Genomic DNA, 27,558 nt, shown 5'->3' with positions numbered 1-27,558 from the left:
TCTTTATAATCAGAGCGCTGTGGTCTGAGGAAAGCCAGGTCCACTATATCTGATGGGCCATTTTGCTGAGCTTGGTGCCATCGTTGCTGTCCCTCTGACTTAACTCTGGGTTTCCTGTAGGTAAGCAGCTATTTCAGCCAACCTCAAGTCCCTGCAAAACAGCCTTTAAACTTTTTCTTCATGAAAAGCTTTCGAACATTCCAGCCCAGCTTGCCTCTCCTTGGAGTTCTGCCAGACAGATCCCCCTGCTGCCTTCTGATAGCTGTGAAGAATCCCTTTCAATCAGGGAAGCTGCTTCAAGTGTTCCTTGGGGCCAACCCAAGTGTTCAGACCCCTTCAGGGACACCCTCCAAGAAAAAGCATCATTTTTCCAAGCAACAGTCCTATCCAGAGGATTTTTTAGAAATGTTTATGGCAAGAGGAAGGCTTGGGAAGCTGTATCCCCAGAGAGTATTTTCCTTTGGGCTCTGATGGAAAAATAGCCTTATCAGACCCTCGAAGTGTTTTCTTACACTTTAAAATAACTAAATATCTACCCTTGGAAATCTGGGAGAGCAGCAAGAATGTGTATGGGAAATAATGCAGAACTAAAGTAGCATAGTAGTTAAGTGCTACGGCTGTTAACCAAAGGGTCGGCAGTTCGAATCCACCAGGCGCTCCTTGGAAACTCTATGGGGCAGTTCTACTCTGTTCTATAGGGTCCCTATGAGTCGGAATCAACTCAACGGCACTGGGTTTTTAAAGCCCAACCTTTAAGCCTTCATTTATTCAGTAAGTGTTTATTGAACACTTATTATGCGCCATAGACCCTGGTGGTGCAGTGGTTAAGAGCTCGGCTGCTAACCAAAAGATTGACAGTCTGAATCCAGTAGCCACTCCTTGGAAACCCTATGGGGCTGTTCTACTCTGTCCTATAGGGTCGCTATGAGTTGGAACTGACTCGAAAGCAATGGGATTTTTTGGTTTTTATTATGTGCCAGGCCCTGTTCTAGGCATTAGAAACTCCCTGATGAGAACAGTCTGGTATTGTTAAGTCCGTAAACATGAAAAGAATGTCACCTCACTAGTAATCAGGGAATTGCAAATTAAAAGTACAAGGTAGGATTTTATACCCATCAGATGACCGACAATTAAAGAAGTCGGATAATGCCAAATATTGTGAAGCAACATGAGTTCTCATCCACGCTGGCAGATGTATAACTTGGTATGTGCACTTGAGATGAGGTTCGCTTTCCCTAGCAGAGTTGGCCATGTGCATAACCTACGCTGCAGAAATTCCACACCGGTATAAATACCTGGAGACACACCTGCTCCTGGCACCAGGAGACACGTAGGAGAATGTTCGCAGCAGCACCATTCATAATACTTTGAACAAGCAGACTGTCGACCCGCAAGAGACTACGTAAATAATCTGCTCTATTTTTTTTTTTATATATTTATACAACGGAGCACTCTATGGTGATGAAAATATATGAATGACAGCTACGTGCATCACATAGATGAATCTCAGAAGCATAATCCTGAGCAAAGAAAAGCAAGTCACAGTATATGTGCAATATGCTTCCATTTATATAATGTCCAAAACCAGGTAAAACTAATTCATATGTAGTTTAGGCTAATGGCAAAGAAATTATTAACAAAATGCAGGACGAGGGGTTACTTCTGGGGGTAACAAGGAAGACACAGAGGTTTCTAAGGTTTAGCAGTGTACTTGGTAGGTAAACAGTTGTTCCTTGTATTATTTGTCTTTAAACTGTTCATGTGCATTTTTACACACACACAGTTACCGTAAGTGCTGTGCAAGAGGAAGTACAGGTGATATGCGAAAGCATAGCAGAGGCATTTAACCAAATTTCGGGCAGCCAGGGAAGGTAGGTAGGTAGGGCTGAGCAGGCAGGTAAGTGTTTGTTGGGGGAGGAGAATTCCAGTAAAGAGAATGGTATGGGCAAAGAGGGTGCAGAGATCCAAAAACACAGTCTGCCCTAGGAGCTAAAAGACATGCGTTATTTGGAACCCTGGTTGTGTAGTGATTAAGAGCTACGGCTGCTAACCAAAAGGTCAGCAGTTCGAATCCACCAGCCACTCTTTGGAAACCCTGTGGAGCAGCTCTACTCTGTCCTCTAGGGTCACTGTGAGTTGGAATCAACTCAGCAGCAACGGGTTTGGGTTTTTGTTTTATCTGGACAGTAGAGGGTGAGAGATGAGACTGCAGCAAATAGGAAGGGCCAAATCACAGAGGAGTCACAAAACATGCTAAGGAATGTGATCTTTATCTGGAGACTAAAGGTCATAAGTGTGGGAATGAGATGCTTTTGGGAGGAGATTGACTCTATGTTTACATTGTCTCCCTCCTGCTTCTCTGCTTCACACTCTTGACCCTGGCTTTTGAATTAGCCTTGTCCAGATATGACCTCTCTTTCCTTCTTATTCCCAGACAGGGCCAGGACTAGGGTGAGGAGACAAGGCACCTAGGGCACAAAATTGAAGGAGACCCCAAAAGTAAGTGTCCTGCCTGGCCCCTTTCAGAGCCTTTTTCTGCCTGTATATTTGACTCTACAACCACTCTGTGAGCGTGTTTTCTGGTCTTCAGCCAGCTCTCCCCAGGCCTCAGACACCACCCACCTAAACCCCTCCCCCGCCTGTCCCCAGTGTTGGCTTTCCACTCTTGACTGCATTTTGCAGCCAAGTTCAATGAGACAGCTACACATAAAAAGATAATCAACAACATGAGCCCAGAAATAAGGACCACATGAGTGGTACAAATCGTGTGTTTCAGGAGTTGAGAGGCACTGGGCCAGGCTGGCTTGGGATGGATGGAGAGCAGGAAGGAGAATTTGTGGCCTAAGGAAACAGTAGGAACAATTTGCGAAGAGCAAAGAGCTTATTAAAAGTAGTAAGGAGATAGGAGCTGGAAAGGATTTGGGATCTGATCCTGTGGTTTGTGGCTGTGAAATACAAGGGGGAGATGTTCCCATTAGCAATCCTTTATCTATGGTAAACATAACTAATAAATTATAGTACACTTTTCATTGAGCCCAGAGAGGGCCTAAGAATCCTTCTCAGCACAGTGCTTCAGGGGGACATTAACAGGCAAAGGGATTTAACGCAGGAGTATAAACTTATTTACTATTCCTATGCTAAACTGGAGGCCTGGTGGTACAGTGGTTAAGAGCTGGCTGCTAACCAAAAGGTCAGCAATTTGAATCCACTAGCCATTCCTTGCAACCCTTATGGGGTAGTTCTACTCTGTCCTATAGGGTCGCTATGAGTCGGAATCGACTTTGTGGCAACAGGTTTATGCTCAACTACAATGTGATCACAAATCTTTGAGTAGACAAGATGGTCAAATTGTAACCTGCTGTCTTGACCCTGATGTCTCCCTGTTTTAACCTAATGTACGTGTCTCTGCCAATTTGTGTCTCAAATACTGGACGTCGTTAGAGATACTGGCAAGAAAACAGAATTATAGAAGGTAAAATATAGAAGGGATCTAAGACACCATTGAGCCCAGCTCCTCCATGTGACAGCTGGGGGAAACTGAGGCTGGTGGGAGAATGTGGGAAATAAATGCTTTAGGTAAGTGGCAAACACAGAATTTAAACTCAGGTCCTCTGACCCTGGCCATGTGCCAGTGACTCTCAGTCCTGGGAAGATAAAGGGGCCTGACCCGTCCTGAGAACCCACTGGTGCCTGTCTTTGCTAGTGGAAGCTTTTCATGTAGCCTCTCTTTTAATCCTCCCAGGGAATCATTGTCCCCAATAAAAAGGCAACTAAGGTCTAAAGGATGGCAAGGCTTTGGCTTGCTTACTTTGGACCCATCATCAGGAAAGACCAATCACTAGAAAAGGACATCGTGTTTGGTAGAGGGTCAGCAAAAAATGAGGAAAACTCTCGGTGAGGTGGATTGACACAACAGCCACAACAATGGACGCGAATATGCCAATGGTTATGAAGGTGGGGCAGGACTGGACAGTGTTTCGTTCTGTTGTACATATGGTTGCCATGACGACTCTAACAACAAGGTCTAAAGACATTCCAAGTCAAAAGGCTACTATGTGACAGAACCAGGATTTGAAGCTTCTCCTGCAGCCCCCAAGACCCACAGGTTTTTTTGTAGTGCCCAGACGGATGCCCCCAACCTGCTCAGAAGTAATTCCAGGACTGGGGATCTCCTGGAAGGGCTGGTGATGATGGGACTTTGCCCCACCCTGGGTGACTCTTGCTTACAGTCTGCTTTGAGGCCACATCTGGGAGACAGGCCCCGCTGATCCTCTGGCAGGCCTATTAGAACATCTGCCAGGTTTGGGCTTTCTCTATAGTGAGGCCGGCTCCTGGTTCCACAAGACAAAGCTGCTTGCTATCGCCCATATGCATCTGAAGGCTCCCCCGGTTTTACGACATTAATTTAAGTTCTAAAACTAAAGTAACTCTCTTTGGTTGCAGCACTATGCACTTAAATGTCAGAGCTTTGCTGAAAAACCACTTGAGTTTGAAGGAAGCCGTTTTTATTCTATAAAATCTGACCACATTTTATGTTAATAACCTTTATTAGGGGATCCAGCTGAGCTAGTTGAAACCATCTCTCTTTACAGTCATTGAAACCCCAGGACACTCATCTCAGGTTGCTGGATTCACTCATTCGAATAGTAGTTATTGAACTAAGTACCAGGTGCTGGTATATACTGGTAAATACCAGACATGATACTTGTCTTCATGGAGCTTATAGTCTAATAAAGAGAGACAGACATTTAAAGAATAAATACATAAATGAATGTATTGTGAATAAGTGCTATCAAGAAAGGAACAGTATTCAGAGAAGATCTAATTTAAATTGGGTGGATTGGGGAAGGTAATATTTGAGCTGAGTGACAAGTAGTGAAAAATCACTGCAGGAAGATGGAATAGCAGGTACAAAGGCACAGAGACAAGAAAGAACTTGGGGTGCTCAAGAAACACATTGCCTAACACCCCATCCAGAAGCCTGAGCCCTCGAGTTTGTCCAGCTTGGGGCTGACACACCACCAGGTTTCCCCAGTGCTTTTATAACTCAGCACATTCCCTCACTTGTTGTAATAAGCCTGGGCCACTTGCACCCTGTATAAAAATTACCTTTGACATCTTGGTACTTGCTTCCCTGTGACCTCGCCTGCCTTCTTGGTTACTGACCCTTGGTTTTCATTGCTCAGCCACCCCTTTGGTACCCATCTCCATTACACTCTCCTCATGGCATCACCACCCCCTGGAACTTGCTGTGCTAAGCCATCCTTCTACCCACACCTTTGCTCTCCGTCCAGTGGCCCTGTTCTCTGGCACAATCTTTCTTCTCTATACCCTTCATGTGGTTTGGGTCTTGCTACCTCATGCCAACTATTAGACATTTCATGTCCCAGGCCCGGCTCTCTTTCTTGTACTTCCTCATCTCCTGCCCCTCCCAAGCCTCCGTGGAAGTTTCATGAAATCATCCTCCACCTGGTCCAAATGCCAGGGAAGTCCTTTTCTGCCCTTCATCTACCATCCCAGGGAGGATCTCAGAGATCAGGCTGTGGGTAAGACTTTTGAGATGCTCTCAGATGCCAATCCATTGGTCAGTGGAGTGGCTCATCACCCAGTGATAGAAACCACAGACTTTCTTTTATTAACTTCAGTGTCATTGGGTAGGTCCCAGAAATGGCGGGGTACACATGCTGAGTCTGTATCTTCTGCTCCAAAGCCCAGAGGCTGCCAAGAATCCAAAGGCTGTATCCAAGGCAAATGCTGTCACCTTCTTCACAGATTTGTTCCTTTCCACAGAAGAGAGGAGAGTGGAGACGAACTCTCTGTAAACAAGCGTTCCCAGTCTCTGGGGAGCGAGTCTCAGGTGTCACACCCCACTGGGCTGGGCACTCTGGAAGGCTGCCTGTGTGTTGGGCTTGGGCCACACACGTGAGTTCCCTGCAGCCCATTTGCTCCCTGAAGGTGAATACACATGAGAAGCTGAATAGCAGCAATTGTAATAATTATTATAAAATAATAATGATGGGCACAGATTGAGAGCTTCAATGTTCTGGGCACTACAGCAGGAGCTGCCCTGAGCCCACAGCCCTGTGAGGTAACCACTGTCATCTACTTTTCATAGACAAGAGGTTAAGTGTCCCAAAGTCACCACTAAGCTGGCACATGGCAGGGTCTGAATTGAACAGGAGGGCCTGTCCCCAAGTCTGTGATGAGTTCACTTCCTTGACTCTCATCCATCTAGCACTCACATCGAAGCAGGCACAGGGCTAAATGCTAACACATACTCCAGCTTACTCACTTACAGAGGGTAAAACTGAGAACTGGGAGGAGAAGCTGCCTTCCAAGGGTGACATAGCCAGCAAGTGGCAGAAGTAAAACCTGAATCCAGTTCTCTCTGGCTCCAAAGATGGACTTTTAAACACAATGTGCTACTACTACCCAGCCCAGCTGCCCCAACTCTGCTGGGAGCCCAGGATCTGTTCTGGGCACCATTTAGCATATGTCTAAAGGAGAATGCAGTGATGAGCTTGGAGAACATTTTGAAAGAACAAAGGAGACGATTAAACAAGCAATTGCAATAGTGCTATGATCAGGGAAAGACCAGGTAAGCACCTAATCTAGTTGAAGGGGGCCAGTGAATGATGCTGAACTGACACCTGAAGGGTGAGTCAGGTGAAGCCAGATGGTATGGGGGTTATATAATTGCATGTGCAAATGTCCGGAGATGAGAGACAACCTGGCATGTGGGAGGACTGAAAGAAGTTCAGTATGGCTACAGCATAGAGTGTATCAGAGAACAGGAAGCCTGAGGCTGGAGGGGTAGACAAGGGGCCAGGTTCTGAGGAACCTCATGGGGCTGGACTATGGAGGGCTTGGTGAAGGAGAGGGATCTGACCCAGTTCACACTTTCAGAAGATCACTCTGGCTGCTGCGTGGAGAAGAGATTGGAGGAGGATGATGGAAAGAGGGAAACTGCTGTGGTGTCCAGATAAGAGAGATGGTGGTCTGGATAAGAGTGGTGGCTGCAGAGATGGCGGAAGGGGTGGAGATTCAAGAGCTAGACAGTGAATTCACACTGTTCCTTGTACTACGTGTCTGTGTACTGTGCTGGGCAGTGCTGCCACCACCCTTCTGATTGGAATGATGGCAGATGCACTCTGTCTAAGGTGATACAGTGAAATGACTCTCCGAGAAAGAGGTCTCGCAATAAAAGAGCTTCATTACTAATCATGTTCGACGTTGTGTTGTTGAAATATGTCAAGTAATAGCCTAGTTCCAGTTTCAAAAAGAATAATTTCCCAGACTTTCTGTGTTGTCAGTAACACATACATAGTATTCACAGACTGTCATTGAAAATCAGAGCAAAGTGAATTGGAAATCAGCACGATCCCTGGGATACATAGGCCATGGGAATGAAGGGTCACAGCTGGGCCTTCTAGGCCTCCCTCTGCTGCTCCTTAGAGCCACCTCTTTGTCACTGTCATGGATTGAACTGTGTCCCAAAAAAATATCTGTTAACTTGGCTAGGTCATGATTCCCTTGTATGATTGTCTACCATTTTATCTTTTGATGGGATTTCCATATTTGTTATAAATCCTGTCACTATGATGAAATGAGATGGACTAGTGGCAGTTATATTGATGAGCTATACAAGATTAGATAGTGTCTTAAGCCAATCTCTTGAGCTATAAAGGAGAGAAGTGAGCAGAGAGATAAGAGGACCTCATACCATCAAGAAAGCAGTGCTGGGAGCAGAGCGCATCCTTTGGACCTGAGGTTCCTGCGCTGAGATGCTCCCAGACCAAGGGAGGACTGATGACAAGGACCTTCCCCCAGAGCCGACAAAAACAGAAAGCCTTCCCCTGAGCCGACGCCCTGAATTCAGACTTCTAGCCTACTAGACTGTGAGAGAATAAATTTCTCTTTGTTAAAGCCATCCACTTGTGGTATTTCTGTTAGAGCAGCACGAGATGACCAAGACAGTCACCACTGGGGAAGTGCTGGCTCTTCTTCGAGCTACTCTGGTGGTCAGACAGACCTTTTGCCTTCAATACCAGCTGTGTTATATTGGGCAAGGGGCATCTTTTAGTCTCAGGTTTCTCATTTGAAACTAGAGATAACACCTACCTCACAGGATTACTCTGAAGATTCCACTGCATAATTTGCATAATAATAGCTGGGATTTACCAGTGTTTATTATGTGCTAAGGAGTCCCTGGGTAGCACAGACTAAACACTCCAGTGCTAGCCAAAAGGTTGGAGGTTCAAACACACCCAGAGGTGCCTTGAGAGACAGGCCTGGTACTCTACTTCTGAAAGGTCACAGCCTTGAAAACCCTATGGAGCACAGTTCTACTCTGCATACATTGAGTTGCCATGAGTCACAATCAGTTCAACAGCAACTAATGACCACAACATTATGTGATAAGAGGCACTGATGGTTCAGTGGTAGAATTCTCGCCTTCTATGCAAGAGACCCAGCTGATTCCCAGCCAATACACTTCTTGCATACCTCGATGGAGGTTTGCATGTTGCTGTGATGCTGAACAGGTTTCGCCAGTTTCCAGACTAAGACAGACAAGGAAGAAAGGCCTAGCAATCTACTTCTGAAAAACCAGGCAATGAAAATCATGTGGCTCACAATGATCCCATCCACAACTGATCATGAGAATGGCACAGGACCTGGCAACATTTGGTTTTGTTGTACATGGGGCCACCATGAGTTGGGGCCAACTAGGTGGCAGCTTACAACAAATATGTGCCAGGCATTTTTCTATATACTTCGCATGTGTGCCTGATCCAAGCCATGGTATTTTCAATTGCCTCATATGCATGCAAAAGCTGGACAATGAATAAGGAAGACCAAAGAAGAATCAATGCCTTTGGATTATGGTGTTGGCAAAGAATATTGAATATATCATGAACTTCCAGAAGAACAAACAAATCTGCCTTGGAAGGGGTACAGCCAGAATGCTCCTTAGACACAAGCATGGCAAGACTTCATCTCAAGTACTTTGGGCATGTTATCAGGAGAGATCAGTCCCTGGAGAAGGACATCATGCTTGGTAAAGCACAGGGTCAGCGAAAGATAGGAACACCCTCAATAAGATGGATTGACACGGCGACTGCAAAGATGGGCTCAAACATAGCAACGATTGTGAGGATGGCACAGGACTGGGCAGTGTTTTGTTCTGTTGTACATACGACCATTATGAGTCAGAACTGACTCAGTGGCACCTGACAACAACTTTGCGTGTAATCGCCTTAATCTTCTCAACAATCTTATGAGATAGGTACTATTATGATTCCTGTTTTAGATTAATAAACTGAGCACAATAAGATCAAGTGGTGTGGCCAACATCACATAGTTAGTTTGAAGCAGTGTCAGGATTTGAACCCAAGCAATCTAATTCCAAACCCTTATGCTTATAACAGCCATGTTATGCTGGCTCATCACATAAATTGTCCAGTGCCTGGCACATAGTTGACACTCAGTGAGAATGCTTGTTTCTTTTCCACTGGCTCTAAATAATATATTAAATGCAAGAAAAGCTTAGATAAGTGGCAAATCAGTAAATCACCTTCCAACTCCAACAGCCTACAGAGAAAAACTGGTATGACACAGACATAGTTAGGGAGAAGGGATTCTCTCCCTAACTAACACAGGGGGGATTAAATCAAATCTGAGCTCATTTTTCTTGGACCCAGACCTGTTGTTACAGATGGGTACATGTTTACATGGGATCATTATATGCCAAATTGTCAAGTTGACCATGCCTGGCAAGTGACCATTACTATAGCCCAAGAGATTTTGATTGCTCTCCTTCATAAGCATTGCTCATCATGTATGACCAGTTTTTTAGATTCATCTCACATTTTTAAGCATCAGCCATTCATTTATTTGGAGTCTCTGAGTGGTGCAATAAGTTAATATGTTTGGCTGGTAACCAAAAGGTTGGCAGTTTGAGTCCCTCCAGAAGCACTTTGGAAGAAAAGCCTGGTGATGTACCTCTGAAAAATCAGCTACTCTGACATGCATGGGGCCATCATTTGTTGAACTAACTAAATGGCAACTGGCTTTATGAATGTATTTATTTACTCAGCAAGTATTTACACATTGTCTACTATGTTCACGTCTTGTGTTAGGTACTGGAGATGAAAAATGAATGAGATATAGGTTCTTCCCTCTGGGAATACAGTTAGTGGGAGAGGCTGACCTCTCAGCAGGTAAGTTTTGATATGAACTAGCTCTGCCTTGAGGATTGAGTAAAGACTCCACAAAGAGAGACCATGTGGTCAGTGTCTTTAGAGATGGATTTTTTTCAGATGAAGTGGGCAGGCATTTTAAAATTATACAAGAGACACAAAAGAGCATGAACATTCAGTAGCATTGAAAGTTCAAAGTGACTGGAATGACTGTGGCAAGAACTACCCATAATGCATGAAGGTGACTTTTTTTTTTTTTTTTTTCAAAATCTGCTTGTATTCAGTTCAAGCTCCCACTCACCAAGGTTGGTGAGAAGTTTAAAATCATTCCCTTCTTTGTGGCAATTGGGTTCTATCAGAACCCCAAGTCCTAGAAAGATGGGGTAGGAAAGAGTGTCTGGCTTTCTCTCTGTGCTGATCACTAATCCTTGTTGAGGCCCATCTGAAGATGGATATCTTTGTTGGGAGTTCCAAGGTTTCATTAACTTTTCCCCTAGAGACAAGAAGAACCAAGATCTTTGGTCACAAAATGCCTGGACTCTTCTTTGAGGGAGCAGGGTTGAGTGGTAGGAGGGCTAAAGAGAGAAAGAGCTTTAATTCTTTGCTGGCAAAATCCACAGTTGCAAGAAAGAAGACAAGATAATGACACAATAAACATCCTACCCTGTTGGTGCAGTGGGTAAGAGCTATGCCTGCTAACCAAAAGGCTGGCAGTTTAAATCCACCAGGTGTTCCTTGGAAACCCTGTGGGGCAGTTCTACCCTGTCTTTTAGGGTTGCTATGAGTCAGCATCAACTTGACAGCAATGGGTTTGGTTTTGTCTTATAGGAGTAGAAATGAGGTACCACTCTGCTGACAGTTGTCTGGAGAAAGTGTGAAGAACACTGTTTTCCCCAGTTCATGTTGAGGTTCCATGTGTCTGGGGTCAGGGGTGCAGAGTCAGGTATGAGCACTGACAAGTGGCTTCATGTCTTCTGCAGGTGTGGCAGTGTGGCGGGAGCGTGGAGGTCCTGCCCTGCTCCAGGATTGCCCACATTGAGCGAGCCCACAAGCCCTACACTGAGGACCTCACTGCCCATGTCCGCAGGAATGCCCTCAGAGTGGCTGAAGTCTGGATGGATGAATTTAAAAGCCATGTCTATATGGCCTGGAACATACCCCAAGAGGTAGGGATGCCCTGTGGGGATGGTTTTCTTGGAGTTTGGTGGGGGAAAAAAATATAGCAGCAGACTCTTCTTCCCATGGGTCAACCAGAGTCTTGTTTTCTATGCGAGACTGGGCTCTCAACCCTTAAAAATACTACATGTTGAAGAAAAGAGGCTTACTATGGAAACCCTCACATGTCTGTCAGTTTGTTGCACTGTGGGGGCTTGTGTGCTGCTGTGATGCTGGAAGCTATGCCACCAGTATTCAGATACCAGCAGGATCACCCATGGAGGACAGGTTTCAGCTGAGCTTCCAGACTAAGACAGACTAGGAAGAAGGACCTGATAGTCTACTTCTGAAAAGACTTAGCCAGTGAAAACCTTATGAATAGCGGCGGAACATTGTCTAATATAGTGCCAGAAGATGAGCCCCCAGGTTGCAGGACACTTAGAAGGTGACTGGGGAAGAGCTGCCTCCTCAAAGTAGAGTCAACCTTAATGACATGAATGGAGTAAAGCTTTCGGGACCTTCATTTCTGATGTGGCATAACTCAAAATGAGAAGAAATGGCTGCAAACATCCGTTAATAACTGGAACCTAGAATGTACAAAGTCTGAATCTAGGAAAATTGGAAATTGTCAAAAATGAAATGGAATGCATAAGCATCAATATCCTATGCATTAGTGAGCTGAAATGGACTGGTATTGGCCATTTTGAATCAGGAAGAGCAGTTAATACTATTGTTATTCAAATTTATGCACCAACCACTAAGGCCAAAGATGAAGAAACTGAAAATTTTTATCAGCTGCTGCAGTCTGAAACTGATCAAACATGCAAGCAGGATGCATTGATAATTACTGGTGATTAGAATGTGAAAGTTGGAAACAAAGAAGGATTGGTCGTTGGAAAATATGGCCTTGGTGACAGAAACAATGCCGGAGATCGAATGATAGAATTTTGTAAGACTAATGACTTCTTCATTGCAAATACCTTTTTCAACAACATAAACAGCGACCATACACATGGACCTCACCAGCTGGAACACGCAGGAATCAAATCGACTACATCTGTGGAAAGAGATGATGGAAAAGCTCAATATCATGAGTCAGAACAAGGCCAGGGGCCAACTGTGGAACAGACCGTCAATTGCTTGTATACAAGTTCAAGCTGAAACTGAAGAAAACCAGAGCAAGTCCATGAGAGCCAAAATACAACATTGAGTATATCCCACCTGAATTTAGAGACCATCTCAAGTATAGATATGATGTGTTGAACACTAATGACCAAAGACCAGATGAGTTGTGGAATGACATCAAGGACATCATACATGAAGAAAGCAAGAGGTCATTGAAAAGACGGGAAAGAAAGAAAAAACCAAGATGGATGTCAGAGAAGACTCTGACACTTGCTCTCAAACGTTGAGCAGCTAAAGCAAGAGGAAGAAACGGTGAAGTAAAAGAACTAAGCAAAAGATTTCAACGGGCAGCTCAAGAAGACAAAGTAAATTATTATAATGACATGTGCAAAGAGCTGGAGATAGAAAACCAAAAGGGAAGAACACCCTCGGTGTTTCTCAAGCTGAAAGAGCTGAAGCAAAAATTTAAGCCTCAAGTTGCAATAGTGAAGGATTCTATGGGGAAAATATTAAACAACTCAGGAAGCATCAAAAAGTAAGATGGAAGGAATACACAGAGTCATTACACCAAAAGAATTAGTCAATGTTCAACCATTTCAAGAGGTAGCATATGATCAGGAACCAATGGTACCGAAGGAAGAAGTCCAAGCTGCACTGAAGGCATTGGCGAAAAACAAGGCTCCAGGAATTGAGGGAACATCAATTGAGATGTTCCAACAAACGGATGCAGCACTGGAAGTGCTCACTTGCCTATGCCAAGAAATATGGAAGACAGCTTCCTGGCCAACTGACTGGAAGAGATCCATATTTATGCCTATCCCCAAGAAAAGTGATCCAACTGAATGCGGAAATTATCAAACAATATCATTAATATCACATGCAAGCAAAATTTTGCTGAAGATCATTTAAAAGTGGCTGCAGCAGTATATCAACAGGGAACTACCAGAAATTCAAGCTGGATTCAGAAGAGGATGTGGAACCAGGGATATCATAGCTGATGTCAGATGGATCCTGGCTGAAAGCAGAGAATACCAGAAGGATGTTTACCTGTGTTTTATTGACTGTGCAAAGGCATTCCGCTGTGTGGATCATAACAAATTATGGATAACATTGGGAAGAATGGAAATTCCAGAACACTTAATTGCGCCCATGAGAAACCTTTACGTAGATCAAGAGGCAGCTGTTCAGACAGAACAAGGGGATACTGAGTGGTTTAAAGTCAGGAAAGGTGTGCATCAAGGTTGTATCCTTTCACCATGCCTATTCAATCTGTATGCTGAGCAAATAATACAAGAAGCTGGACTATATGAAGAAGAACAGGGCATCAGGATTGGAGGAACACTCACTGACAACCTGCATTATGCAGATGACACAACCTTGCTTGTTGAAAGTGAAGAGGACTTGAAGCACTTACTGACGAAGATCAAAGACCACAGCCTTCAGTATGGATTACACCTCAGCATAAAGAAAACAAAAGTCTTCACAACTGGACCAATAAGCAACATCATGATAAATGGAGAAAAGATTGAAGTTGTCAAGGATTTCATTTTACTTGGATCCACAATCAACAGCCATGGAAGCAGCGGCCAAGAAATCAAAAGATGCATTACACTGGGCAAATCTGCTGCAAAAGACCTCTTCAAAGTGTTGAAAAGCAAAGATGTCCCCTTGAAGACTAAGGTACGCCTGACCCAAGCCACGGTATATTCAATTGCATCATATGCATGTGAAAGCTGGACAAGGAATAAGGAAGACTGAAGAAGAATTGACGCCTTTGAATTGTAGTGTTGGCAAAGAATATTGAATATACCATGGACTGCCAAAAGAATGAGCAAATCTGTCTTGGAAGAAGTACAACCAGAATACCCCTTAGAAGGAAAGTTGGCGAGACTTCGTCTTACATACTTTGGACATGTTGTCAGTAGGGATCAGTCCCTAGAGAAGGACAGCATGCTTGGTAAAGTACAGGGTCAGTGGAAAAGAGGAAGACCTTCAATGAGATGGACTGACACAGTGGCTGCAACAATGGGCTCAAGCATAACAATTGTAAGGATGGCGCAGGACCGGGCAATATTTCATTCTGTTGTACATAGGGTCTCTATGAGTCAGAACCAATTCAACGGTACCTAACAACAACAACAATGGAAACACTGGGGGCATAGTGGTTAAGAGCTACGGCTGCTAACCAAGACGTCGGCAGTTCGAATTCACCTGGTGCTCCTTGGATACTCTATGGGGGCAGTTCTACTCTGTCCTATAGAATCACTATGAATCAAAACCAACTCAAGAACAAGGTTTTTTGTTTTGTTTTGTTTTTTTAATGATGCTCTAAGCCATTTCCTAATCCCACCCCTGCTTGAAGGAGGAATTCTTTTCTCTGGGCCTTAGTTTTCTCATTTTAAATGAGAAAGTTGGACCAGGAGGCCCCAAGCTTCCTTTATGCTCCCGGGTCCTGAGCTTCTCTGACATGTCTGACCAACATTAGGGGTTTCATAGTACTGGATTGATTACAAATACCCTTCAAACCACAAAACCTGTTGCCGTTGAATTTATTCCGACTAATAATGACCCTGTAGGACAGAGTAGAATTGCCCCATAGGGTTAGCAGCTGAGCTCTTAACCACTGTGCAACCAGGGTTCCACAAATACACTAGCCCCCCCCCAAAAAAAAACCTGTTGCCATCAAGTCGATTCCAACTCATAGCAACCTTATAGGACAGAGTAGAACTGCCCCCTAGAGTTTCCAAGGAGTGCCTGGTGGATCCGAACTCCCGAACTTTTGGTTAGCAGCCATAACTCTTAACCACTGTGCCACTGAGGTTTCTACTAATACAAATACATATACTAGTAATCACTAAATTCACAAAATGCACCTCAAACCTCCCCCTACCCTGGATTCAAGCTTCTTCCTCAAACCTTTGACCACAGCAGTAAAGAATTGCATATGCCATTGAGGGTCACTATGAACCGGATGGCAATGGGTTTGGTTTTTTGATTTTGGAATTTCTTGAGCTAAGTGGACGGGGATGGGATACGCTCCCACAGGGACCTCAGTAGGAGAAAGGAATTGCTCTGGACTTATTTTAGACTGCTTCTAGCCTCTAAGAATCTCATCTCTGCCTGCCATGATCCTCAATCCTTTAATCACCTACACTTAAGAGATGCCAGAGAAAATAAGCAATGTTTCTCTAGTAGTTTTGTTCAGCCTTGCTGTGTGCCATATGGAAATGACTTTGCTGAGATGGGAGAGCCCAACAGATGCTGGCCATGGGATTCCAACCTGCTTACTGGCCTGTCTGCATGGAGTTCATTGCTTATGTTGCTTTCTGTGTGAGATGAAGCTATTGACTGTGTGACCTCCCTTTTCCCTCCCAAGGCCATGGCTCCCCCTTGGGAGTCCTCTAGAAAGCCTCAACTCCATCTTCCTAATAGAAAAGCCACTGATCTCTGCTTAAAATTTCCATATGAAGGCCCTGCTCTCTGAACTCTCCACCAAGCTAATATTGCTCTAAGTGATTGAGAAAGTAAGCGGGACTATGGGCAGGAGCACTTAGGCAAAAGTGGGGAGGTGGGAAGGGAAAGGGGAAAGAGTGCTTGGGCTGTATATCCCTGAAATCAGTGAGATTTCAGCAGTTGGGAGGAAGAATGAGGAGCCAGGGAGTACCAGCCAGTATGCAGCCAACCCTAATGAACCAGCCCCAGCATTGCATCTCTGATGGTGGGAGTGTTTCTAAGGAAACCAAAATGCCTTCTGGACTCCTTTGTGGCTGTGGGCGACGGATCATGGCATTCTGTGCAGAATGCTGAGCCCTGTGTGGTTGTCCTCTGATGGCAAATGTTAAGAATACTTAGGAACTCCCCGGGAGCTCAGTACTGAAGCATTATAGATCCCCAGGCTCTGCTAAAGGACTGGAGTCCTATCTACACTCCTGCTGCCTTCTCCCTGCATGCTAGGCTGGAGCCCTTCCAGCCCCATTCCCCATTGAAGCTGACAGATGTTGAAGTGCACATCAAATCCAGTGGATCAGGGAGAGCTGAGTGGAGAAAAATCATTGGAAAATTATGAAACTCAGTGTCTGGGACTCCTCAGGGGGGTAGTTCAAACCAAACCTAGTGGGCAGAGGGATGTGAACACAAGAAGGCAGATGAGAGGTAGATGTGTCCAGGATACAGCCTTAGGAGGTCTGTGTTTTCATAAAAAACTGTCTCTTGATCCCACTTTTCCCTTCTATGCCCAAACTCCCTCTCTCCCCTTTTACTAAACTTCTGGGAAGAGTCAACGCTTTCTCACCTCCCATTCATCTCTCAAGTCAACTTCCAATACTATATTGAAACCTAGATTCTCCTTTCAGGCAAAGACTGAGACTTAGTCTCTTTTGTATACTCGTGCTTAAGACAGTGCCTGACATGGAAGGGGCATTCAGTAAACTTGAGTGGAAAAAGAAAAAAGAGGGAGGGAGGAAGTGTGGACAATACATGCCCTGCCTGATTCCCTCGGGAGTCTTACCTGCTGCTCTTGAAGTGCTGGCGCTCCAGTACCTTTAGCTTAATCACAGCCATACCTGTTACCCACTTACTTAACCTTTTGTCTACAAGACCTAAAGCTTCCTTGAGAATAAAATATGTTACTGTATGTAGAGACTTTGATCAGTACCTGGCACATGGAAAGTGCTAGGTAAGTGTTAACTATTGTTGTTGAAGTTGTTCTTAGGCCCTATACATTGTCTCCTCAGTTTTAAAAAGCCCTTGCTGGGCAAAGTCCTCCTGCCCTTGTTGCCTTCTGTGCTGAGCTCCCTCTGGGGCTGTGCACTGGGCACAGCTGACCCTCTCACCTGCTCCCTCACCACGTTCAGCCCCAAGCTTCTGCAAGTCCAGGAGAGCTTCCTGCTATCACATCTTACAACTTAAATTGACAATCTGCTTGCTTTTCACCAAACAGGAAGTCAGCCTGCAGCCAAGCATCAGTATTTTCTTAAACAGGGTTCAGGAACTCTAGACCAGCTCCTTCTTCCTCTCCCTCAAAGACAGGCTGCGTGCCAGGGATGGCTCACCACCTCGGTGCTTACGTGTTGGCCCTTTCTTTACGTTTGGCTGTGAGGAAGCCTGTGCCATCTCAATTTGGTGACTGTGTTGCTGCACACACAGGCAGGAGGACTGGGCAGTTTCATGTGTGGCTTTTTTTGTTTCCTAGTGCTGCCGCAACAAAGTACCACAAGCCGAGTGCCTTAGAACACCGGAAATTTATTCTCCCACAATTCTGGAGGCCAGAAGTCCAAAATCAAGGTCCTGGTGGTGCCACACTCCTTCCAAAGGCTCTAGGGAAGAACCCTTCCTGGCCTCACCCAGCTTCTGGTGACTCCTGGCATTTCTTGGGTTGTAGATGTACCACTCCAGTCTCTGCGGGGCTTCATCCCTCTCATCGGTGGTCACATTCATGTCACCATTTCTCCTCTGTGATGGGTGCACCATGATGGCTCAGGGGCCACCTCTCTGATGCACCTGGGAAGTGAGGGACACAGGTACTCTCTACACCAAGAGAGATTTTGCTTTTCCCACGAGGACTTGGTCTCAGTAGGCAGAAGGACAGGATCTCCCAAATGCATAGTGTAAGGTTAAAAGCACAGACTCTAGATCTAGGTTAAAAGCACAAATCTCAGCTCTACCGTTTATTAGCTGCAGGGTTTTGGACAAGTTATCAAAGGGGTTATTGTACTTCTCTTTGTTTCAACTCCTCATCTATCAAATGCGAAGTATATAACACTACCTCATATATTTGAATGGGGCAGTGTACAAAAATATCAATATGAGTAAATATCAAATAAAACAGAGCCTAGCACCGCGTAAGTGCTTTTTAAGTCTTAGGTATTATGATTATTATCAATAGTATTAGAGTTAGTGTTATTCCATCTTCAACTTTCCTCCCTTTCTTGTCCCTCTCACCCCACAGATCAGAGTCTCTCATCTTGTCTCTTTAAGTAGGAAAAAACTTTACTCATAGTGTATTCTCATTTCCTTGACCTCTACCAAGGCTACAGATTTTTTTTTTTTTTTAATTTAAAATCTAAGGATTTGGCATCTTTATCATTGAGGTGCTTTGATGAAAATCCCCGTCATGCTGACCTCACAGTTATGGGGTTAAGGTACACATGGGAAAATGCATTGGTTAACTTCCCACACGATCCTTTCACAAGAGTGTTTCCAGGAATCTTGGTGGAGGGCTCCAGGTCTTCACAAGGTGGGGTTTGGGGTGACTGCATCTCTGCCTTTGCCTCCCTGTGCAGGACTCAGGCATCGACATCGGGGACATCACCGCTAGGAAGGCGCTGAGGAAGCAGCTGCAGTGCAAGACCTTCCGATGGTACCTGGTCAGCGTGTACCCTGAGATGAGGATGTACTCTGACATCATTGCCTACGGGGTGGTAAGGAGCCTGCCTCCTCAGTTCTTCATTCAGACACAGAGAGCAAGGCAAGAGGGAGACATGGAGTAATGGGAAAGGAAATAACAGTCCCCTCGGCCTCCCACGTGGGAACCTGTTGGCTGAGCAGCTGGTTTATGGAGCGGCAGGGCAGCCTTTGTTTTCATAGCCCCAGACCTCTCCATTCCCTTTGTTTGTCTCTACTCTGTGTGCATAATCACTCCTCTTTTGCATTTCATCGTGTGCCTGTGTCTGTGTGTTCAAAATGCTTGGCCACTTCAGGATGCATTCTGTCCTGGACTTGGAGGGCTGGAGCAGGGCCATGGGTTCAATGTGTCAACCCTGGTACACTGAGGCCAGAAGGCCGAGGACCAGCTTACTCACTCCGCTTAACCCAGGGCCTGTTCATGGGCTCAAGATGCTCAGGTTGCCAGCTTCCGCCACCTTGTGTGGAGCCTTCCTGGTGCAAGGGGTAGATGTCCCCAGTCTGGTTCTTGGAGAGCTGTTGCTGACATGGGCCCTGGAGGAAGACAGCCCCAGCATCTCATCATAGGATCAGCCTGTGACAAGAAGATCCTCAGAAACCTTAGCAGTTGCTCGACCTTCCTCTCACTCTAGTGTCAAGGTTAAAGGAAACGGATTTGTGCAGATCTGTAAACACTTGGGTTCTTCTCCTAAGCGAGAAGTGCCTCTGCCTGACTCTCTTCCCTCAGAGGTCACATGGCACCTTTGTCCTTATACCTCCATCATGCCTGTCACCCAGAACACCAGGTGTCAGCCGATGACTGGTCCCGGGAGGAAAGGACAAGAGGAAAGAAAGCACAAGGAAAACTCACCACTACCACAAGCTTCTGAAGGTTTGCCAGGGCAGAAACAAGAGGAGATGCTTCATTCTGGGAGCCATTAGCTACAGGTGGCCGTTTAAGTTGAAATGTATTAAAATTAAACAAAATTAAAAATTCAGTCATCCCTCAGTCTCACTAGCCACATTTCAACTGTTCAGCAGGTACATATGACTAGTGGCTACCACAATTGACAGTGAAATATAGAATATTTCCATCATCACAGAAAGTTTTGTTGGACAGAGCTGCCTGAGAGCAGAAGCCACGTGTTGTGAGGGGGAAAGGGAAGAAGAAAAAGCACTGAGAGAAATGTGTAGTCTCTCCTTTATCGTCCTAACCCATTCAGCACTGGCCCCACTCCTGCATATTCCATTTAGTAAAACAAAATTCTGCAGCTCGTTTAAGATTGCAAAGCAGCATAACACTCCCTGTTATCCAAGCTTGGGTGCCTGGAGGGTCTATCAACAATGGCGTCACTAGGGTGGTCTAGGGAGTCCAGACTGCACCAGGTGACACTGTCAGAGGGTGTGATACCAAAATATCTATAAAATTTTTGTACAATATTTCAGCAAAAATTTATTTTTTTTTATAAAAATATCCTGGTAGTTATAACAACAAAAATTGTTCGTAAGCCCAGCTTAGATGTATCAACCTACTTACAAGGCTAAAACTCTATGCTAATTTACAGTTTGGACCTTCTAATGCACTCTGGTCAGAGCTGTCATTATTACCCAGTTACAATGATGCTTCAAGTCATGTGGTTTCGTCTGCAGGCACTATAAGCACTGTTATTTTCTTGCTGCTGGTGTTTTTGTAGTCTCTGATTTTGTCAAATTTTCTGGTGTTTTAGCTACAATATTGTGGTGATTAGCATGGGAGGTGACACCATGAGTTACCACACTGGGTAACACCAACTCTAGTGACACCACTGCCTATCAACCACCTTGTATGCCTCCTCCACCCAAGGGGTTTATGCCTTCTAACCACACACAGAGCCTCCCTAAAAGGAGTTCTGAGAAATACAACATTCTTAAGCTGACTGAATTTTGAGGGACCTTTTAGTACACTTGTTGGTTGGCAGGAAGCACTTCTCCCCGGTGGGAGGCAGCGAGGTGGAAGGGGCAGATCCCAGGGTTTCGAGTCAGATGGACCTGGTTCAAATGATGACCATGCAACTTCCAAGGCAAGTGCGTGAACTTATGGGCCTCAGTTTCTTCATATGTTAAATAGGGTGAAATAATGGTGTCCCCATAAGGTAGAAGAAAGCCTAAGATTTGTAAATTTATTTTCTGTCTCAGGTCCAAATACTTTGAATTGATAAAATCTTGCATTCTTATTCCTAAGACCATACAACTCTTAAGGTATTTTAAATGATAGCTGATTGATTTTTTGATACCTCTCCTGATTTTGGTTGATTCACAGTCTTAACACACGAAGTGTTTTTTTGCTGACAATTAAGTCCTCAAAACTGCTGTCTGGGGTTCCCTGTATCATTCCCTTTTACAGACAGGGAAACAGGCAAATTGACTTGCCCATGTTAAAAACAAAACAAAACATAGTTGCTGTTGAGTTGATTCTGACTTACGGTGACCCCATGGTGTCAGAACAGAGCTATGCTCTGTGGAGTTTTCAATGGATGATCTTTCGGAAGTAGATTTCCAGGCCTTTCTTCCAAGACCTCTCTGAGTATATTCGAACTTCCAACCATTTGGTTAATAGCCAAGTGCCTAACCGTTTGCACCATCCATAGCTGATGAACAGTGAAACTGAGTCTAAAACACCAGCTTCCTGTATAACACTGATTCCTTTCTTTGGAGTGTATCTCCTGAGATCTTTTTCAATATTCCAGGATGAAAACTTAGAGGAAGAACTAAGGCCTCTTCCCCTGATGACCTGTGGTCAGAACTCTGTTCAAGGCCTGCCTCAGCAGGGAATGTAAGGGGAGAGCAATGGCCTAGAAGGCAAAGGATTCTTTGCTGAGACATTGGACTCCATGTTTTTTTGGGCCTCCAAACTCTAACATCCTGAGATTCTAAAGAGACAGAGTCAGGATCCATGAACCCCCAGGGCCTCTGTTGTCCGAGAGGCCAACCTGTAGGAGGAAGTTATATCCTCCCACCAGAGTATATGTGGCATGGTTGACACGTTCTGAGAGAACTGCCCAGGGGCCTCTTGCCTCTCCCCTTCTCAGGGTGGTTTGATTCGTACGTCAGAAAATACTCAGCTGGTGCTGCCTAGCTGTTCTCTGAGGCTCCAGATCCTGTCATCACCATGGTAAAACGCTAGCCTGAGAGGTGCCCATCAACCCCATCTATCTCCCCAGAAGCATCCTGAGGACACAGCTTCTACTGATCCCCCTACAGTGTCCCATAGCATGCTGTGTGTGCTGCATGACCAGTCTTGGACCCACTCTGAAAAGGATAGTTATGCTGCCATGGCTCAAGAACAACAGAGGAAGGAGAGTCAGGATTAGAAGAAGGATATGAAATGTGTGGCTAACTGCCTCCCTGAACAACTGAACAGGGTTGGCACTGTGATTACCCCTATTTTAGAGAGAAGAAGACAGAAAGGAGTTACGCTGCTCTGCCCAAGACTACACAGCTGAAGCCAGAATTCCAACCCAGCCTATCTGTCTCCCTCTCTGCCTCCCTGAACAACTGCCTCCTTTGCCATGAGACCAGAAGAACTGGCTGGTGCTCAGCTACTATTACTGAACAATTTGACCAAAACTTCCATAGGCAAATCCTGATCAAAAGGGGGAAAATGCAGAACAGAATTTCCAATTCTCATGGATTCCAGACTTCTGGAGCCACACTTCTGTGAGCCACAGCAAACTTTTGGACTCGTGTTCTCCACCATGCTGTCAGCTATAGAGGAATAGGATTAGCCAAACTCACCCAGAGAGACAGGGAACAGTAACCGTGGAGTGTGTACATGTGACCATTGCAATTCTGGGTCTTGGCTAAAGGCGTTCTTATCCTCCAAGCAAAAGGGTGTCATCGTATGTACATGTGCAGCAGATTTACTATGTAGCCCCCTTGATGCCACACTCAGAAACCTCTGATTGATCAAATAATAACTGGCAGATAGGGAGTTGTGTTCTACATCTGTCTGAGTCCATAGCTGGGGCTGTTTTTGCTGTGTCATGCAGAAAAGCCAGGCACGCATCATCCCACATGCCTCAGCCATGTAGCAATCCCTGGGGCTGGTGGAGGTCTCTGATCCCCTGCACACTCATCTGCCAGCCACTGTTCACACCCCTGCCTGTATCCCGTCCAGCCTCTGCTCCCTCATGCCCTCCTCCACAGGCTGGGCTCTTATGTGAGCAGAGATATGCTTGTTTGTGAGAAGCCTAATGACCTCTTAATGGGGGCAATCAGGTTAAGATGGTGAAGCAGGATGCAGCCACAAGAGGCAAGAGATTTACTGTGTCGGAATCTTTCTGCCTGATGATTATCTTTATTCTGAAATGAAGAGACCTAAAATGTATTCAGGTGCAGAGTTTTTTTCTTTTTGCTTTCCAACTCATGCCCAAACTCCATTTCTCCAATCATCGAATAACTTCTCCTGGCACTCACAGTCAGGCCAATGTCAAGTCTATAGCCAGCCCATTAATCCATTAATACACCCCACGAATGATTCCTGCAGGCAGAAGGGCCGGTGAGCCCCATTGTGTGAGCATGCATGCCCCCAGGGTCACTAAACTGCATGCCTGGGAAATGGGTAGCTTTGGAGTAATCCCAGCCCTGGTGCTGGCAGTACAAACAGGGCAGCACCTGGAGGCAGACATGCTTGGCTTCTAAATGTTAGCTTTGCCACTTCTTCACTGTATAACCTTGACAATTTGCAAAACCTTGATTGTCCTAGTAATACCGTTTTAAATGGCATCTTTTACAATTTGTGTGATGGAAAGAACTTTGGATTTAGAGTCAGATGGACTCCAGCTCTGCCACTTGTCCCACTGTGAAACCTTGGGAGTGCCATTCATTTGTTCACTTTCTTCACTTATTCATTCATTCAAGAAGTATTTACGGTCTTCTGTGTGCCCGGTGGCACAACAGTTAAACGTTCGGTTGCTAACCAAAAGGTTGTCAGTTTGAACCCACCCAGTAGCCCTGTGGGAGAAAGACCTGGCAATCTGCTTCCGTAAAGATTACAGCCAAGAAAACCCTACAGGAAGTTCTACTCTGTCACATGGAGTTGCTATAAGTTGGAACTGGCTTGACAGCACCCAACAACAACTGTGTACCAGATTCGCTGTATGATAGACAGTGAGGAAGACTTTGAAGATGCAGTCTGGTGACTAACAGGGAGGCAGGCAAGTGAAGAAGCAACAAGAATGTAATATGCTAAGTGCTACAGTGGAGTCCCTCAGTGGTGTGAACAGCTAATGCACTCAGCTGCTAACCTAAAGGTTGGTAGTCCAAGTTCAACCAGAGGTGCCTCAAAAGAATTGGCCTAGTAACATGTTCAGTACTTCTGTTCAACCTTCTGGTTCAATACATAGTGCCTAGGGTCTTAGGAGCTTGCAAGCAGCCATCTAAGGCACAAGTGGTCTCTTTTTGCCTGGAACAACAGAAGAAGAGGGAGAGTCAGAATTAGAAGGATGTGAAATGTATGGCTAACTGCCTCCCTGACCAACTGAACAATTGAACAAGGTTGGCACTGTGATTACCCCTATATTAGAGAGAAGCAAACAGAAAGGACTTATGTTGCTTTGCCCAAGACCACACAGCTGAAGCCAGAATTCCATCCCAGCATGTCTCCCTATCTGCCTCCATGAACAACTGCCTCCTTTGCCATGAGACCAAAAGAACTGGCTGGTGCCCAGCTACTATTACTGAACATTTTGACCAAAAATTGCATAGGCAAACCCTGATTAAAAAGGGGGAAATGCAGAACAGAATTCCCAATTATCATGGACTCCAGACCTCCTGGAGCCGTGATGGTTAGATGAACACCGGAAAATATTGCCCTGAGATAATCTTTAAACTTAAACCAAAAATGTCCCCTGAAGTTTTCTTAAAACCAAACAAGAGCAGACATGGACTGGACTGGACAATGGGTTGGAGAGGGATGCTGGTGAGGAGTGAGCTTCTCGGATCAGGTGGACACTTGAGACTGTGTTGGCATCTCCTGCCTGGAGGGGAGATGAGAGGGTGGAGGGGTTAGAAGCTGGGGAAATGGACACGAAAAGAGAGAGTGAAGGGAAGAGAGCAGGCTGTCTCATTAGGGGGAGAGTAACTGGGAGTGTGTAGCAAAATGTATATGGGTTTTTGTGAGAGAGGCTGACTTGATTTGTAAACTTTCAGTTAAAGCACAATAAAAATTATTAAGAAAACAAAATAGTTTAGCTTTAACTAGTAAAAAAAAATTTACTCTCAGCATTATGCTCTTTTAAGAACTATCTATATGGTAATCAAATTGATAACAGCAACTTGAAATATTAAATAGGAACCTTAGAGGGCAGTTAGTTTATGTTAACAAGGGAGGGACAACTCAGAAAATTTGGGTGAGAATGGTTGCACAACGCAAAGAATGTAATCCATGTCACTAAATGGTACATGTAGAAACTATTGGTGTATGTTTTGCCGTATATATTCTCAATGACAACAACAAAATAAATAAAATTATATATATAATATATATAAAAAGAAAGGCTTGGCAATCTACCTCTAAAAAATCAGCCATTGAAAACCCGATGGAGCTACGTTCTGCTCTGATACCCATGGAGTTACTGTAAGCCAGAATCAACTTGATGGAAACCGGTTTGGTGTTTTTCTTTTTTTAAAGTGCTATAAAAAGGGAAATGGAGGGTGCTGGTGAAGCATAAAGCAGGTCTCACACCCAGGCTTAGGTCAAGAAAGGCTTCCAAAGTGAAGATAAGCTAAGGCCCTAACGAAGAGGAGGATTTAGTCCAGCAAAGAGAGACCAAAGCAGCACAGAGAAGCATCCCCACAGTGGGAAGAACTTACAAATGGGGAGGTGAGATGAAGCCTGTTACTACATCACAGTTCCTTCATCCTTCAGAGAGAGATTATTACCCAGCTAGCTGGGTTATTATTTTTTTTTTTTTTTAACTTTTATTGAGCTTCAAGTGAACGTTTACAAATCAAGTCAGTCTGTCACATATAAGTTTATATACATCTTACTCCGTACTCCCACTTGCTCTCCCCCTAATGAGTCAGCCCTTCCAGTCTCTCCTTTCGTGACACTTTTGCCAGTTTCTAACCCTCTCTGCCCTCCTATCTCCCCTCCACACAGGAGATGCCAACACAGTCTCAAGTGTCCACCTGATATAATTGGCTCACTCTTCATCAGCATCTCTCTCCTACCCACTGTCCAGTCCCTTTCATGTCTGATGAGTTGTCTTCGGGGATGGTTCCTGTCCTGTGCCAACAGAAGGTTTGGGTACCATGACCACCAGGATTCCTCTAGTCACAGTCAGACCATTAAGTATGGTCTTCTTATGAGAATTTGGGGTCTGCATCCCACTGATCTCCTGCTCCCTCAGGGGTTCTCTATTGTGCTCCCTGTCAGGACAGTCATCGATTGTGGCCGGGTACCAACTAGTTCTTCTGGTCTCAGGATGACGTAGGTCTCTGGTTCATGTGGCCCTTTCTGTCTCTTGGGCTCTTAGTTATCGTGTGACCTTGGTGGTCTTCATTCTCCTTTGCTCCAGGTGGGTTGAGACCAATTGATGCATCTTAGATGGCCGCTTGTTAGCATTTAAGACCCCAGACGCCACATTTCAAAGTGGGATGCAGAATGTTTTCATAATAGAATTATTTTGCCAATTGACTTAGAAGTCCCCTTAAACCATGGTTCCCAAACCCCCGCCCTTGCTCCGCTGACCTTTGAAGCATTCATTTTATCCCGGAAACTTCTTTGCTTTTGGTCCAGTCCGATTGAGCTGACCTTCCATGTATTGAGTGTTGTCCTTCCCTTCACCTAAAGCAGTTCTTATCTACTAATTAATCAGTAAAAAACACCCTCCCTCCCCGCCTCGTAACCACAAAAGTATGTGTTCTTCTCAGCTTATACTATTTCTCAAGATCTTATAATAGTGGTCTTATACAATATTTGTCCTTTTGCCTCTGACTGATTTCGCTCAGCATAATGCCTTCCAGGTTCCTCCATGTTATGAAATGTTTCACAGATTCGTCACTGTTCTTTATCGATGCGTAGTATTCCATTGTGTGAATATACCACAATTTATTTACCCATTCATCCGTTGCTGGACACCTTGGTTGCTTCCAGCTTTTTGCTATTGTAAACAGAGCTGCAATAAACATGGGTGTGCATATATCTGTTTGTGTGAAGGCTCTTGTTTCTCTAGGGTATATTCCGAGGAGTGGGATTTCTGGGTTGTATGGTAGTTCTATTTCTAACTGTTTAAGATAACGCCAGATAGATTTCCAAAGTGGTTGTACCATTTTACATTCCCACCAGCAGTGTACAAGAGTTCCAATCTCTCCGCAGCCTCTCCAACATTTATTATTTTGTGTTTTTTGGATTAATGCCAGCCTTGTTGGAGTGAGATGGAATCTCATCGTGGTTTTAATTTGCGATCAAGAGCATTTTCTCATGTATCTGTTAGCTGCCTGAATATCTTCTTTAGTGAAGTGTGTGTTCATATCCTTTGCCCACTTCTTGATTGGGTTGTTTGTCTTTTTGTGGTTCAGTTTTGACAGAATCGTATAGATTTTAGAGATCAGGCGCTGGTCGGAGATGTCATAGCTGAAAATTCATTCCCAGTCTGTAGGTGGTCTTTTTACTCTTTTGGTGAAGTCTTTAGATGAGCATAGGTGTTTGATTTTT

At 44.8% G+C, this 27,558-nt stretch overlaps 1 protein-coding gene across 1 annotated transcript in view; it reads left to right on the top strand.

Moving 5' to 3' along the window:
• Window positions 1-27,558, top strand: part of GALNT18 (polypeptide N-acetylgalactosaminyltransferase 18) — a 400,900-nt gene that overhangs the window by 315,226 nt on the left and 58,116 nt on the right. The window contains exons 7-8 of the mRNA XM_049890385.1: window positions 11,180-11,365; window positions 18,761-18,898. Of these exons, the coding sequence (XP_049746342.1) occupies window positions 11,180-11,365; window positions 18,761-18,898 (324 nt within the window). The remainder of the gene's footprint in view (window positions 1-11,179; window positions 11,366-18,760; window positions 18,899-27,558) is intronic.

Source organism: Elephas maximus, chromosome 7 (assembly GCF_024166365.1).
Source record: "Elephas maximus indicus isolate mEleMax1 chromosome 7, mEleMax1 primary haplotype, whole genome shotgun sequence".
In the NCBI taxonomy this organism is placed as follows: Eukaryota; Metazoa; Chordata; class Mammalia; order Proboscidea; family Elephantidae; genus Elephas; species Elephas maximus.
The sequence above is the reverse complement of the archived record's forward strand: the minus strand, read 5'-3'. Positions and strand labels throughout refer to the sequence as shown.